The sequence below is a fragment of the Colobus angolensis genome, unplaced genomic scaffold, assembly GCF_000951035.1.
Source record: "Colobus angolensis palliatus isolate OR3802 unplaced genomic scaffold, Cang.pa_1.0 Scaffold15, whole genome shotgun sequence".
Lineage (NCBI taxonomy): Eukaryota > Metazoa > Chordata > Mammalia > Primates > Cercopithecidae > Colobus > Colobus angolensis.
Genome location: NW_012114599.1, coordinates 10,200,108 through 10,214,260, shown reverse-complemented (window position 1 = coordinate 10,214,260; position 14,153 = coordinate 10,200,108). Strand labels below are relative to the sequence as shown.

Here is a 14,153-nt window from a genome sequence, read left to right as displayed (position 1 = left end):
CCTGCCTCAGCCTCCCGCATAGCTGGGACTACAGGCGCCCGCCGCTACGCCTGGCTAATTTTTTTGTATTTTTAGTAGAGATGGGGTTTCACTGTGTAAGCCAGGATGGTCTCCATCTCCTGACCTCGTGATCTGCCCACCTCGGCCTCCCAAAGTGCTGGGATTACAGGCGTGAGCCACCGCGCCCAGCCCACCTTATGGTAAATTTCTATGCTCAATTAACTGATAAAGAAATCCAAGTTTAATTTACCAATGTACATCGTGTGTTGTCACCAGTCAGAAATGGACAGCTACAGTTTTATAAACCCATGTAGTAGTTGTAACACTATAATAATCTATAATTGTTCCCTTGTAATCTGATTCTTCATCAGACTTTAAACTTCTTTTTTTTTTTGATGGAGTTTTGTTCTTGTTGCCCAGGCTGGAGTGCAGTGATCTCGGCTCACTGCAAGCTCTGCCTCCCAGGTTCAAGCGATTCTCCTGCCTCAGCCTCCCAAGTAGTTGGGATTATAGGCACCCACCACCACACCTGGCTAATTTTTGTATTTTTAGTAGAGACGGGGTTTCACCATGTTGGTCAGGCTGGTCTAGAACTCCTGACCTCAGATGATTCACCTGCCTCGGCCTCTCAAAGTGCTAGGATTACAGCTGTGAACCACTGCACCAGCCAGATTTTAAACTTCTTGATGGCAGGATTATTCTATCATGTGTAGCGCAATAGCAGTTTAGGGAAATCCTCCCTGTTGACAGGAGTGATACTTCCTATCACTATCCCATTTAACTTACTATTGGGCTTTGTAGAAAAAAAAATGAATCTTAGAGAATGAGAATAGATTATCACTTTAATCAGATGATGCCAATTGTAGCCACTCTTATACATACAGTTTCTCTACTGGAGCAAATCCAATACAGCCTCACTACTTTGGATGCATCTATTGATGTAACAAATGCTTTTTTCTCTATCCAGTAAGTAGAGAAGCCTTCATCTGGCAGGGAAAGCAGTACACTTTCACCACCTTACTTCACTGTGACAAAAACTCCCTTTTTCTTTTGCTTTTCTTTTTTTTTTTAGATGGAGTCTCGCTCTGTTGCCCAGGCTTGAGTGCAGTGGCATGATCCTGGCTCACTGAAACCTCCACCTCCCATATTGAAGCGATTCTCCTGCCTCAGCCTCCTGAGTAGCTGGGACTATAGGGACTATAAGGGCACACCACCACGCCTAGCTCATTTTTGGGTATTTTTAGTAGAGATGTAGTTTTACCATGTTGGCCAGGCTGCTCTTGAACTCCTGACTTCAAATGATCTGCCTGCCTTGGCCTCCCAAAGTGCTGAAATTACAGGTGTGAGCCATCGTGTCCAGCCCAACTCTTTTTTTTTTTTTTTTTTTTGAGACAGAGTTCCAGTCTGTTGCCCAGGCTGGAGTGCAGTGGTGCAATATCGGCTCACTGCAATCTCTGCCTCCCGGGTTCAAGCGATTCTCCTGCCTCAGCCTCCTAAGTAGCTGGGACTACAGGTGTGTACCACCACATCTGGCTAATTTTGTATTTTTAGTAGAGATGGGGGTTTCACCATGTTGGCCAGGCTGGTCTTGAATTCCTGACCTCAGGTGATCTGCCCTCCTTGGCCTCCCAAAGTGCTGGGATTACAGGCATGAGCCACTGCGCCTGGCCCAATTCTTCTTTATGCTATAATTTAGTCATTGGGTCCCTTCATTATCTCACCATCCCATGGCTCAATCCACATTCACTACAGAGATGATCTTTTTTTTTTTTTTGAGACGGAGTCTAGCTCTGTCACCCAGTCTGGAGTGCAGTGGTGCGATCTTGGCTCACTGCAAGCTCCATCTCCCGGGTTCACGTCATTCTCCTGCCTCAGCCTCCTGAGTAGCTGGGACTACAGGTGCCTGCCACCACACCCGGCTAATTTTTTTGTGTTTTTTAGTACATACAGGGTTTCACCATGTAAGCCAGGATGCTCTCGATCTCCTGACCTCGTGATCCGCCCATCTTGGCCTCCCAAAGTGCTGGGATTACAGGCGTGAGCCACCGCGCCCGGCCACATTGATCTTATGCCCACACACCAGTTATTTCTCCTACACGTTTCCCTCAATCAACGGTAGTCCAAGAGGCTTGGTATGCACACTAGCTAGTTGTTTATCTCTGTTTGGTATTCACTGGACTTAGGCCTTTACAAATACTCTCTTGCCTATTATTTAAGTAGATTTTAGGAAAGGAGTACAAGTAGATGAATGCTTTAAATTAATCATTGTTATCTAGAAGTACCCAGCATTTCATAAAAGAGTAGCATATTCTAGATTGTTCCTATTTGCATTACTCCATGTATAATAGATTGAAGTCTCAGGGCTGACCCAAAGCACTACTGAACACTAGCAGTGCTAAGCACATTTGTAAAACTTAAAAGTGCAAAGCGGGATGGTTCAGAGGTCCTTGGCACTGCAAAACATATTCAACAGAGGAGTTGCTTGAACATGCCTTGCTCTTTCTTGTGTCTGTGCATTCTTCCAGGGGTGTCCATCTGGCCAACTCCTCTTCCTTTTCAAAACCCAAATGCTGCCTTGTCTACAGAATCTCCCTCACTTCCCAGGGTCAATAGATGTTGGTGTTGCTTCTCTTGTGCATCCCTTGCATCAGCATTAACCCAATCAACGTAAGCATTTGTAGTTATTACTTTCAATATCTGTCTCTTCATCACATTTTAAGCTTCTTGAGGGCAGGATTGTGCCATTGTAACTGTATCCTCTGCACCAGTGTAAAATGCTCCATGAAATATTTTTTGAGCGAAAGAATGCTAGGCATGAGGAAGCCATTAAGATCAATGAGACATGAAGTATGCCCTCAAAAAACTTATACTCTAGTGAGAGAGAGTTTGCACATAAAAACATATATGGTAGTAAGTACCAAGTACCATAACAGGGATGAAAATAAAATTCCATAGGGATTCAAGGGAAGGAAGCAATTCCATCCAGATGAAGGAAACTTAGACATGTTACAAATATCTAGGATTTCACATTTTAAAGATTATGATAGGCCAGGTGCAAGGGCTCACGCCTGTAATCTCAGCCCTTTAGGAGGCCGAGGCAGGTGGATCACCTGAGGTCAGGAGTTCGAGACCAGCCTGGCCAACATGGCGAAACCCTGTCTCTACTAAAAATACAAAAATTAGCCGGGTGTGGTAGCAGGTCCCTGTAGTCTCAGCTATTTGGGAGGCTGGGGTGGGAGGACTGCTTGAGCCCAGGAGGTAGAGGCTGCAGTGAGCCGAGATTGCCCCACTGCCCTCCAGCCTGGCGACAGTGTGAGACTGTGTCTCAAAATAAATAAATAAATAAAGGTTATGATAAAGACCGTGAAGGTGAAAAAGACTAGAACCTTCTAGATTAAAATGAGAAGAACATGAGCTAAGTTTACAGACAGGAAAGCTTAGGATACAAGTAGGGAAGAGAAAGATGTTCAGTTCAATCAAACTGGCGTATGCATTGAATGTTTTATAACAGTCTCAGGGCCTTGAACAATATATGAAGTAAGCATAAATTTTTAACTTCATGAAAATGTATGTTAATTTATAAATTAATTTATAGACCGGCTGAACATATCAGTCTTCTAAGTCAACATAAAACATCCTATTTAGTGCAGAATAAAACTGATCTATGAATTAATATACCATTTTAATTGTCTTTATATTAATTTTTATTTTAAAAGTAATATATATATATGCATTTACAGAATATTGAGAAAACTCTAATTTTTAATTATACTTAACATTCTAGCGTGTTATCTCATTTTTTCATATATCATCCCAGGAACATTTCCTCAGAACATGAACCATTGTTCTGAAGCATGCTCTCTAATGGACTGGCTGCATATTGTACTGTTGTATGGATGGATATACTAAAATGCCTGTAATCAATTCTTTACTATTGGAAAATTAGGGGAGTCCAATATTTTTGTTATAAATAATGAAGTATTGAACATTCATATGCATAACTTTTTGCCCTGATCTGATTATTTTCTTACTATAAATTTCTCTAAATGGAATCTCTTGATCAAAGGATGAAAACAGTTAAATTTTTTTCATATGTATTGCCAAATTGCCCTCCTAATGGCACTCTCTCCAGCCATGAATGAGGAGGTCTGATTCCCTGACTGCTGATAAGACCGAGTATAATAAATTTTGAAAAATCTTTGCCAAATGTAATAGATGAGAAATGGTACCTTGCTAAAAAGTTTTGAATTTCCTTGATTAATGGGGAAGGATAAGCATGTTTTCTTAGGTGTACTGGTCATTTCCTTCTCTCTCTCTTTGTTTTTTGAAGACTTCTGTCTTCAGTGAGATGGGGTCTCACTCTGTTACCCACGTTAGAATGCAGTGGCGTGATCTCCGCTCACTGCAGCCTCCACTTCTTGAGCTCAAGTGATCTTTCCACCTCAGCCTCCCAACTAGCCGGGACGAGAGGCTATGTTAATTTTTGTAGTTTTTGTAGAGATGGGTTTCGCCATGTTGGCCAGACTGGTCTTGAACTCCAGAGCTCAACTGATCCACCCGCCTCAGCCTCCCGAAGGGCTGGGATTACAGGCATAAGCCACTGCACCCAGCCTCCTTCTCTTTTTTAATGATTTGCTTTCCACATTCACTGGAAGGTAAGGTGAGGCTCCTTTTCTGTGTGTGCTTTGTTCAGTGCTGTAGCCTTAGCACTGGCTGGGTGCAGTCTACATTTATGAAAGATTTTTTTGAATGAATATATTTATTAATTGGATGTCAACCTTTTAAAAAATGTTATTTGTAAAATCTGCATAGGTAGATATAAAATTTATTAATTCTGGCAAACAGTTTGCCCAATATCTCATTTCTTTTTTAGTTTTGTTGATGGTACTTTTTTGTCAAAGGGAGTCTCTCAAACCACTGTGATTTAACATTTGACAGTTAAAAGTCTCTTTTTTCTCAATTTAGTCTTTTTTAAGTTTCAAAAAAAACCTTTTGGTATTCTGATTAGAATTGTTTAATAAATAAACTGTAGAGGCAATATTTTTATAATCATGAATATCTCCATCTAGAAACGCATGTTCATTTAAATAAAATCCTTATGTACCTCAGTTTTGTAGCTGTCTTCATGTAGAGTCAGAACAACTCTTTATCTTTATTCCTAAACTTTTGTTGTTGTTAATATTTGAATGGGATCCTTCTCCACTAGTATTTTTTTTTTTTTTTTTTTTTTTTTGAGACAGTCTCGCTCTGTCATCCAGGCAGGAGTGCAGCGGTGTGATCTCAGCTCACTGCAACCTCCGCCTCCTGGGTTCAAGCAATCCTCATACCTCAGCCTCCCGACTAGCTGGTACTACAGGCGCCCGCCACCATAACTAGGTAATTTTTATATTTTTAGTAGAGACGGGGGTTCACCGTGTTGGCCAGGCTGGTCTCAAACTCGTGAGTTCAAGTGATTCACCTGCCTCGGCCTCCCAAAGTGCTGGGATTACAGGCACGAGACACTGCACCCAGCCATTCTCTGTTAGATTTTCTGAAGTGCTGTTTGATACAAAGGCTGTTAGTTTTTGCATGTGGAATTTGTAGTGTTATAGGGGTCACTGTACTGAATTCTATTGGTTTTAATAACTCTTTAGGTGGTTCTCTTAGAGTTTGTAGATCAGTAATATCTTGCAAATAATGACAATTTTATTTCATTTCCAAAAGCTATGTTTTATTTGCTTTTCTTATTACATTACATTGGCTAGAGTTCTCAGAACAACGTTACATTATAGTGGTGACAGCTGACATCCTTGTGTTGTTTCCTCACTTTAATGAAAGTTCTTTTAGTTTTACCATTGAGTATAAAATTGGCAGTTGATTTGAAGAGAGGTGTGTGTGCCAACACTTTGGGAAGCAGAGGCAGGTGGATCATGAGGTCAGGAGTTCAAGACCAGCCTGGCCAAGATAGTGAAACCCCATCTCTAGTAAAAATACAAAAATGAGCCGGGTGTGGTGGCAGGCGTCTGTAATCCTAGCTACTCGGGATGCTGAGAATTCTCAAGCAAGAGAATTGCTTGAACCCAGGAGGTGGAGTTTGCAGTGAGCTGAGATTATGCCATTGCACTCTAGTCTGGGCAACAGAATGAGATTCCATCTAAAAAAAAAAGAAAAGAAAAAAGAGACTATTCTTTTAACCCTAGATGCAAGGGATTTAAAAAAAATCATCAGGAAAGGATGTTGAGTTTATTGACATTTCAAATTTTCAAATTTATCAATTATATGTATTTTTTATCCTTTAACTTGTTAGTGAATTACATTAATAGGCTTCCTAGTATCAAACCATGGTTCATTCCTTGAATTGAGATAATCTAATATGCAATTCAGCCTCAAATTCATTTTTATTTTATATCTGCAGTAGGTTTTTCTTCCTAATTATAACTCCTATAGGTAAATCATTGTTTGCCTTTTGAAGACATCCTAACTGAGACTGGATGGGGTAGCCAGATGCATTTGGGTAGAGAGGGGAGTTGTGGCTGGGATTTGAAATCTGCCATGGTTAATTTCACAGAAAATGAAACTGAGAACTGGCTGTACGGAATTTCAGTTTCCAGATTACTTACCCATTTGGGTTTCTTTCCAGCTCATTTAAAAGTGTATGATCACAGTATTCAAAAACTAAATGCGTTTTCCTTCTTCTCCGGAACACCTCGATGAGATTCACAATATTTGGATGTTTTAATTGCTGTGAAAGAATTGAAATGCAAGGTTAAGTGCTCTGTTACTAGTAAAAGCGTCTCCCCAGACCCCTTAAAGAAACTTAAAGTTGGAAGAAATTTAAGATTCATCCAATGTACCTATAATAAGTGGTAACAAAACTGCTTGAATCTCTCTGGTGATAGCAAGTAAAGTATGTAACTTAAAATACTGCACTAAAACAAAAAACACTTTATATATTTTATGGAAATTCTATATATTCAAGTCATAAAATAACCTGAGTAGAAAATTGAGGAAATGAAATTATTGAGTAAGGACTATAAAAATCATCAATACTCACTCAGCTTACATATTGCCATGGATTTTATGGATTTAAATCCAGTCTGGATTCTAGTGTTGGCTCCCAGTAATACTAGTTCTTAACCACCAGATTGGAATAAACTGTCTCTTCTAGAAGTCCCCACAATTAGTCTGTGTTTTAAATTTACTTATTATATTTTCAGTATTGTTCTTTGATTCTGTTATTCTCTCTTATGCACAGATATTTTGTGTGTTAAATTCTATTCCCAAACTGAAGCATTTTACAACACAGCCTCTGTTTAATATTGTAAACCTAAGGGAAAATGCTGATTAGGTAGGATAGACTATCACTACAGCGATTATAAAATTTTATCCTCCAAACTAGGCTAATGGGTAGAAGCCAGGACTATCCTAGGTAAACCAGCACATATGGTCACTTTGCCTGTAACTAGGGTGACCACATAATTTAGCATACACACCAGGACACTTTTTTTTTTTCTCTTCGCTCTATCGCCCAGGCTGAAGTGCAGTGGTGCCATCTCAGCTCACTGCAACCTCTGCCTCCTGGGTTCAAGTGATGCTCATGCCTCAGCCTTCACAGTAGCTGGGACTACAGGTGCGTGCTACCATGCCTGGCTAATTTTCGTATTTTTAGTAGAGATGGGGTTTCCCCGTGTTGGACAGGCTGGTCTCAAACTCCTGACCTCAAGTGATCCATCTGCCTCGGCTTTCCAAAGTGCTGGGATTACAGGTGTGAGTCACTGGGCCTGGCCACACCAGGACACTTTGGAAAGGAGATGTGAACCAGGCAGGACACTGGGACAAAACTATAAAGCAGAACTGTCTTGGGCAAATTAGGATACATGATCACTCTTATTCCTAACCCATCTTCCCTGTTGTTTTCCCAGTGTAGTAGACAAATCAACTTTCCACACTCTCTACCATTTACCCAGATATATAGAGAGAACACAGCATTTTGTATGTAGTAGAAGCTCAACAAATAGCAGGCCCAGTAGAAAGTTTTAGGTACAGAGACTTATGATGCATGCCTCTACCTCAGTATCTATTAACATAAGCATGGCTTGACCAAAGCAAATGTCACCCTAAAACCGTGTGCCTGCTGCCAACAGCATCGGAAAAGAGAATCCATTATACATTAAAAATATGCCCAGGCTGAGGCAGGACGATTGTGTGAGCCTAGGAGTTCGAGATCAGCCTAAGTAACATACTGAGACCCCATCTCTCTAACGGAAAAAAAAAGAAAAGCTCAAAGCACCAAACCAATTTGTTTTCTATATGCTCCACTACCTAAAACAGCAGAAAGGCAAAGAGTGGAGGAGACTAGGTCATCTAAAAAGCCAGTGGCTTTGTGCTGCTGTAAAACCACAGCATGGAAGCAAAGCAGGGTCTCTACTAGGGGAGTAAAAGATTTACAGATGCTACAGCTTGATGCAATGTCCAGGTTAAACCTGGTCCAATCTCCTGTCTTTGGGTAGGTCAGCAATTTATATCTCCTTTGCAAATGAAGTTAACCTAGCCCAGGAAAACAGTAACTTGACTAAAGAAAAACAGGTAGTAAGGAGAGAGAGGCAAACACAATTTAAATAACAGGACTATGTGAGGAAAGTAAGGTCGATTGATCACAGAAGGAGCTATTCAGGGCATACATGGACACAACATACCAAAAGCAGAAAGATGGACATTCTGACATTCTGAGGGCCTTCATCAGAGACCAAGCTGAGTAGAAATCAGGCTACTTTTGACCTTACAGCCTCATTCTCAAGTTGGGGCACTTGTAATGCAGAAGGTACCACCTGGGCATTAACTTGATCTGAAGACTTGGGAGGGAGAGGCTGACAGGTAAAAGCATTATTTTTATTAGAAAGCCACACTGCCCGGTTCAGACCCGCTCTGCAGCTTAGCTCAGTGAGGGTGCCAGAGCTGGCGAGCTGACCAGCGCGCCCTCTGCTGGCTGAGAGGTAATAGTGAACTTTTTTAAAAATCATGATGGATATGTTCCTGAAGACTCTACGTATCAAGTTGTATTTCAAACAAAACCCTAGTATGTATTAGTTGAGGAAATCTGTGGGAAATAATATTTGAAAATGAGAGATAATATGATAATTATTAGTTATAATTATTATCCCGCCCTTACAAACTGAATTTCTGGGGATTTTCTAAAAATAGACGACATGTCAAAAATGAAGTTTGCCTGTATATCCTTGAAATCACAGGGTCTTGTTACGTAATGTGTAGCCCACAAACCAGCAGCTTCCGCACTCAGAAATGCAGAATCTCGGGCCCACCCCAGACCTCCCAACTCAGAATCTGCATTTCAACAAGGTCCCCGGGGACTCCAACGCATTATTAACATTTGAGAAGTGCTGCCCCAGACCTCCGTTTCCTCTGTGGAAAATACGGGTGTTGGATAAGAAGCATGTCTAAGGTCGCTTACAGTTCTAAAAGTGTAAGATTTTTAGCGTAAGAAAAAATTTACATTGAGAACTTAGGAATCTTACATGTCAAATCTTATCAGAGTGAAAACAATTATAACAAAAACCTTGATGTAAAAAATGTATACGTCACTGGGGGTGATATTCAGCATGTCTAATAACCTGGGGTGCAGTGCAGGCAGGAACCAATGAATGTCAATGCCTACCAGGGCATTGGTGCGGTCCTGTGGGACTGACTCTCTGTGCCAGGAGGTGCTCTTTCAGTTGCTGGTTGGTCGGGGAAGTATTTGGAGGGACATCCAGAGGAGGGCCGAGGTTGGGGGCAAGTGTAAACACGGGGGTGAGTGGACTTAGGATATTTTCTAACAAGAATAAAAGTTCTTTTCAATATAACAATCTGTAGCTGCATTCATACACATCAGACAACATCAGAGTGGCCAAAGTCCAAAGTGATAATCAACTTATTACCCAAAGGTGCTGATACAAAGGAATTTAAGTCCAATGGGGAAAAATAACTTTAAAATTCTTTATAATTTTAGCATGCATATTTCACTCAATACCATGATATTTTACATATATATAAAGTTAACTTACCTTCAACATACGTATTTCTCTCAGTGCTATTTTCTTAACAACAGGATCATCTTCAGAGTCCACAAATTTTTTAATAGCTACTACTTGTCCAGAGGTTTTGTTTCTGCATTTGAATACAACCCCATAAGAGCCTTCTCCAATCTTAGCTAATTTTTCATACTTCCGCATTACAGCCGAAGTGACTTAAATTAGTACTGTTATCGATTGACTTGCAGTACAATGTTACACCTGGAAAATAAGGTAGACTTGCCTTCATCAAGCTATAAAAGACAATGTTCTCACAGGTTATATACAACCAATTTGCCCAGATGCCAAAGGTTTATTTTCATCAATTAATTGGAAATCCACTTAAAAATATTTCGATATTATTTTCTTAGTGTAGTCCTCTGCAGTTCTTCCACCCATCAAAAGATTTCATATGCTATTTCTGACAATTGTTCTATGTTGAACTCAGCTGAATTAAAAGAATTTGTGGAAAAGAAACTTATCCCATCTATTGTTTTCATTATCCTCAAATAAATAACCGAAATATAATGCTGTAAAATCCAGCTGAAGGAACATTTCATACTCTGGAATACGCTGTTTATCTTTTCTCTTCTAACCCAAGTGCATACACAATGACTAGGAGGCGTTGTATAAGAAGATATGGTACAAAAAGTGCTATACTTCCACCTGGTGGAGAGAAGAAGGAGCGTGGATCATTGAACAAAGCAGCCTTTAAAAACAAAAACAGGCCAGGCGCAGCGACTCACACCTGTAATCCCAAAACTTTGGGAGGCCGAGGTGGGCGGATCACCTGAAGTCGGGAGTTTGAGACCAGCCTGACCAACATGGAGAAATCCCATTTCTACTAAAAATACAAAATTAGCCAGGTGTGGTGGCGCATACCTGTAATCCCAGCTACTCAGGAGGCCCTTGAACCCAGCTGAAATTGGGCAGATTCAGTAATTGCACTCCAGCCTGGGCAACAACTGTCTCAAAAAGTCAAAACAATAACAAAATCCTTTCAGGGCATTTATTGCTCCTAGCTTTTATTTTCATGGAAGAACAGATTCTTAAGTTCTTAGCCCCAAAAGAAAATAATAAGCACACAAAAAGCATTCATTCTTCATGAATTCTTTCACATCTATAGTGATTTCTATGGAAATACTGGGTTTTTCTGTTTTGTGTCATCCATTCTTGAATGAATGCTTTGGTGACCGAAGTAAATGTTAAATGATGACTAAGGTCAACATATTTAAATAAATCAGTTTAAGAATTAAAAATAGAAAAATTCTAATTCGCCTCAAAAACCCCACCCCACTTTATCCAGCAGAATCTTGTTAATATAACCTAATAACAATTACAATAATAATGGCATTTAACATTGTCCTATGCAAATTACATAGAATCTGCACTAATATTCTATGAAGTAGGTGTTATTTTTATCTAATCATGCAGATAAGAAAAGACACAGTGAAGGTAATACAGAATTAGAACCCAGGCAGTGAGATCTCAAAGAACACAATTTTAATCATTGCATTACACAGCCTCTCAGTTAAGTGCAAAAGGATGCATAACTCAGCCAGGCATGGTGCTTCACGCTTGTAATCCCAGCACTTTGGGAGGCCGAGGCAGGTGGATCACCTGAGGTCAGGAGTTCAAGACCAGCCTAGCCAACATGGTGAAACCCTGTCTCTACTAAAAATACCAAAAAATTACCCGGGTGTGGTGGCACTGGCCTCCAATCCCAGCTACTTGGGAGGCTGAGGCAGGAGAATCACTTGAACCCGGGAGGTGGAGGTTGCAGTGAGCTGAGAGCGCACCGCTGCACTCCAGCCTGTGCGACACAGCAAGACTCCGTCTTAAAAGCAAAAACAAAAACAAACAAACAAAAAGAATGTATAATTCGAAGAACCACTTTATCCAGGTCTTGGTATTAACAAAATGTCAAGTGAAAGAGTTGACTACTTATCAATTTCTCTTGTTTCAAATGAGTACACATTTTTTAAAACTTCTCTAATAATATTGTCTTTTCCATCTACAGATTATCTCAATGGTGAAAGAAATCATCTACTTCCACTTGCCACCATAAAAATATACAATGGAGAAAAATGTTTACCTGGATAAAACGACTACTGACATACTATTTTTTACAGTGCTGCTTTTTTTTGGAAGGGGGGATGAATTTGATTTTCTCTGTTATTAAAGAAAGAAAATTCGAGCATACACACTCAAGTAACACATGGAAAATCCATCACAGATTATGTTCTGAAAACCCTATTAGTTATACTGTATTTTTACCTAGGTATTATTATTTTAAAGATATTTAGATGTGAGCATGCATACATTTGCATAGTAATAGATGGCTGGAAAGAGAGTAGGAGAAACTGGGAATTTGCTTTAGAAAGTTATTAGCATCTGGCCGGGAGCATTGGCTCATGCCTGTAATCCCAACACTTTTGGAAGCTGAGGTGGGAGGTCACTTGAGCCCAGGAGTTTGAGGTTACAGTGAGCTATGATTGTACCATTGTACTACTTCCTGGGTGACAGAGTGAGACCATGTCTCTAAAATAAAATGCGATAAAGTTATTGGTATAAAACTGTATAGATTTGTTAATTTAACCTACTTGATAAGTACTACAGTTATTGGGGGAAACTATAAATATGACAAAAAGCTTAATAATGAAGTTTTAATTTATGCATTATTTTCTTATTTCCCTCTAGGTAGTTGATTTGATCTATTGATTTCTGTTTTTTCTTTTTTCTCAACAGATTCAGTAACGACTATTTCTCAGGCTAATATTTAGATCTCGTAATTACATCAACCAAACTGCTAAATACAGTAAAATAAAGCTCCAGAAAATAGTACCTCACCTAATAACCTCTCAATATTTCTGTTTTCAAAAGCCCTACTATATGTTCATGGAAAATGAGTCTGAGTATGCAAGCTGGAATTAGACCAATTTCTGTAAATTCCTTTCTGGAATTTACAGCTCTAATTCCAGCTTACCAGGATTGTAACAGAGTTTCTGGAGGCAGTAATTCCTATTCTCTTATTTGAGATCCAGACCAACTGCTCTACATGAATGGACAGAATCATCTAAAAATTGGAACATTCTAAACCAAAGGCCTTCTCTTCTTTCTTATCCTCTGTCCATACCCAATGTTCACAAACATGCTCCACATTATGCCTAAATGGCTTGTCAAGGTACACATGGTGGGGGGCTTTGAGGTAGCCAAGGACAGTGACTGCTGCCTAAACCTAATCTCTTCATATATCTTCCACAAAGCAATACAAATCAACCAGGACAAATAAAACCACATAAATCCAATGCCTTCAATATAACAAGAAGACAGAGGACTCTACAAACTTAGGCAGAAAAGCAAAGCCTAGCCGGGTGCGGTGGCTCACGCCTGTAATCCCAGTACTTGGGAGGCTGAGGCAGGTGGATCACGAGGTCAGGGGATCAAGACCATCCTGGCTAACATGATGAAACTCCATCTCTACTTAAATTACAAAAAATTAGCCAGGCATGGTGGCACGTGCCTGTAGTCCCAGCTACTCCGAAGGCTGAGATAAGAGAATTGCTTGAACCCAGGAGGTGGAGGTTGCAGTGAGCTGAGATTGTGCCACTGCACTCCAGCCTGAGTGACAGAGTGAGACTCCATCTCAAAAAAAAAAAAAAAATCAGAGTTTTTAAGTGACCTCCCACGTAGAACGTGATTAAAGCAGTTTCTTACTTGTATTATTTATTTTTTAATATATATATATTTTTGAGACAGGGTCTCACTCTGTAACCCAGGCTGGAGAGCAGTGGCTTAATCACAGTTTACTGCAGCCTCAACCTCCCAGACTGAGGTGATCCTCCCATCTCAGCCTTCCTAGTAGCTGGGATCACAGGAGCTCATCACCACGCCCAGCTAATTTTTTGTAATTTTTGTAGAGACAGAGTTCTACCATTGCCTGGGCTGGTCTTGAACTCCTGGGCCCAAGCCATCAGCCTGCCTCGGCCTCCCAAAGTTCTGGGATAACAGGAGTGAGCCACTGCACCCAGCCTTATTTTTATCATCTATTATTTTTCTTTTGAGACAGGGTCTCACTTTTCACCCAGGCTGGAGTGTAGTGGCGCA

General features: G+C 40.3%; 1 protein-coding gene across 1 annotated transcript in view; it reads right to left on the bottom strand.

Moving 5' to 3' along the window:
• Positions 1-10,208, bottom strand: part of CDKL4 (cyclin-dependent kinase-like 4) — a 55,163-nt gene extending 44,955 nt beyond the window's left edge. Inside the window, exons 1-2 of the mRNA XM_011935934.1 lie at positions 10,041-10,208; positions 6,600-6,721 (exon numbers count right to left, since the gene is read on the bottom strand). Coding sequence (XP_011791324.1) covers positions 6,600-6,721; positions 10,041-10,208 — 290 coding nt within the window. The remainder of the gene's footprint in view (positions 1-6,599; positions 6,722-10,040) is intronic.
• Between the last annotated feature and the right edge of the window lie 3,945 nt (positions 10,209-14,153).